This window comes from Vicia villosa, linkage group LG1 (assembly GCF_029867415.1).
Source record: "Vicia villosa cultivar HV-30 ecotype Madison, WI linkage group LG1, Vvil1.0, whole genome shotgun sequence".
Taxonomy (NCBI): Eukaryota; Viridiplantae; Streptophyta; class Magnoliopsida; order Fabales; family Fabaceae; genus Vicia; species Vicia villosa.
The window spans coordinates 108,821,943-108,824,269 of NC_081180.1; the positions used below are offsets into that span (position 1 = coordinate 108,821,943).

The 2,327-nt window shown below is 44.9% G+C and overlaps 1 protein-coding gene across 1 annotated transcript; it reads right to left on the reverse strand.

Annotated features, from left to right (window-relative positions):
- Window positions 1-301: 301 nt before the first annotated feature.
- Window positions 302-1,655, reverse strand: LOC131643806 (protein MAIN-LIKE 1-like). The gene is made up of 2 exons (XM_058914128.1): window positions 1,288-1,655; window positions 302-1,200 (listed from the first exon to the last, which is right to left on the reverse strand). Exon 2 carries the CDS (start codon window positions 1,180-1,182, stop codon window positions 733-735), a length of 450 nt encoding a protein of 149 aa, XP_058770111.1. The 5' UTR covers window positions 1,183-1,200; window positions 1,288-1,655; the 3' UTR covers window positions 302-732.
- Window positions 1,656-2,327: the final 672 nt, after the last annotated feature.

A 2,327-nucleotide genomic window follows, 5' to 3' on the forward strand; every position in this document is an offset into this window, starting at 1 on the left:
TGAGTGGGATTCATTCCCTAATCTGTTTCTCAAACATTAATTAATGGGATAGAAATGAGTGGGATTCATTCCCTAATCTGTTTCTTGAACATTATATAATGGGATAGAAGTGAGTGGGATTCATTCTCTAATCTGCTTCTCGATCATTATACATTTTTATGTGATTCTAATCGCAAAGTAAATTCCCTTAAAAAATACCCAACCAAAAACATTTAAAACACTTAATAAAGGCTCGAATTAAAACAAAGTGACGAAGTGGTGCGAAACCTTGTATTGGGTTTTGTTCATCATGTAGTTACATAAAAAACACAAACCCAAGTTCATTTTCTTTTGCCTTGTTAGGCGCTTAAGAACAAGTTAAGTCCTTTCCAAAAATAGGCGTATAAGTCTCCAAAGGTCGAGCATCGTGGATTGTGACCTTAACCGCTGTTCAACTAAAAAACACAAAACAAATGGAAACTATGGAGCCGAACTACGGTCGTTCTGATTCCTGAAAAGGATACGTAGGCATTGGGTCGCGGGGCCTAAGCGAACACACTTGTAAATAATTCCTTCTTTTCCCCGTATTTCTTTTGCATTCATTCGCATTTAGGTTTAGACATAGTATACACCCTTTAGATAGAAACAAACATAGGTGGATACCATCGAGTACGATGGGCGTGAGGGGTGCTAACACCTTCCCCTCGCGTAACCGACTCCCGTGCCCTGTTCTCTGGTCGAAAGACCTTGTTCTTATTCTGAGTTAGGTTTCCTGGTATTCCTTTCCCGCGATGGGATAAATATATTAGTGGCGACTCTGATCCATTTTTCGCGGTAGCGACAACACCCAGAAGTCGAGACGCACTCCAGGTGAGCAACCTCGTGCGGCATGCCCAAATAGTGCATCATCCACTCAATGGCCTCGACCCTCTGGATCCTGGAGTGGTCCAACAGCCACCCCCTGATGGGCAGGTGGAGAAGACACTGGACGTCATGCAAGGTGATCGTCAACTCCCCCACCGGCAAGTGGAAAGAAGACGTCTCCTTGTGCCAGCGCTCCACAAATGCCCCCTGCATGCCGGTGCTGATGGTGGTGTACCCGGTCATGCAGAGCCCGCTAAGCCCTGAACCTCGCACATGGTCGTTAAACCACTGAGCTGCTGGTTTAAACAGACCGAAAATCTTCCTGGAGTGGTTCACCATTTTCAATGGCTCTCTCTCCTGTTAAAAAAAAAAACAAATAAGCGAGAAATAAACGGTAAAATTATAAAAATGGTGACAAATAAACGGCTAAGTTAAAAAAAATACCTCTCCCTCCCAGATCCGCCGAGCGACGTGATCCTGGTAGTGAATCAGCAGGGAAGTGTCAAAAGGCCCTCCCGGATAGTTATCCACCTCCTGCTCCTCCTGCTCCTCCTCCTCCCCGACTGGAGGGTCAACATCCGGTATCACCTCCTCCTCATCCTCATCCTCCTCCTCTCGCTGGCGGGAAGAAGATACCCGAGCCAGCCTACTCCTAGAGCCTGAAGCAGATGAACTCTCCACCAAGTCCTGTGGAACGCGCACACGGCGTCCCCGACCCCGTCCCTGGGTCGACGCCAGCTGCGCCGCCGCCCGCTCGCGTCTAGCCGACGCAGTCTGGGACTCCCTGCCCTGTCTGATGCGTGCTGGCTGGTTGCCTGACATATTCCTGTAAACAATCAAAATCGATTAATATGCGAGACAAATGAAAAAACAAAAAAAATGCACTTCTGATACAGTTCGGAAGTTTATTTCCGAAACTGGGATGGAGGTGTTTTCGGAAATGAACTTCCGAAACACCCCTGCGCAGAGCTTTTCTGCAACCTTCAATGGCAGACCCCAAAATCAAAATTCAAACCTATGTATACACATTCTAAACATCCTAAATATCACTATAAACCTAACCTAATACATTTTTTGCTATTTGTAAACACCCTAATATACATTTTAATCATAGATCTTAAAATCAAAATGCTTACCTATTGAATAGATTGGAGGACTTTAGAATGTAATAGAGCAAGTAGATGGAGCCTTTGAGGTAGCTTGGAACTGGTTTGCACAAAAATCTCTTTGGGGTTGAGTTTGAAGAAGATTAGGGTAAATGATTTGGGGGAGGGGGCTGTTTTGCTTAATCTGCAAAACGCGCAGTATTTCGGAAATGAACTTCCGAAATGCTGTTTTCGGAAATGAACTTCCGAAATAAGTTAAATTTTTCAAAAAAAAAGGCGCTTTCGGAGATGCATCTCCGAAAACACCTTTTTCTTACATTTCGGAAATGCATTTCCGAAGTCAGGGGTAGTTTGGGTTTTTCACCAGAGGTGGACTAG

Coding starts and splice junctions, on each gene's coding strand:
- LOC131643806 (XM_058914128.1), bottom strand. CDS start 1,182: ATGGTGAACCACTCCAGGAAGATTTTCGGTCTGTTTAAACCAGCAGCT.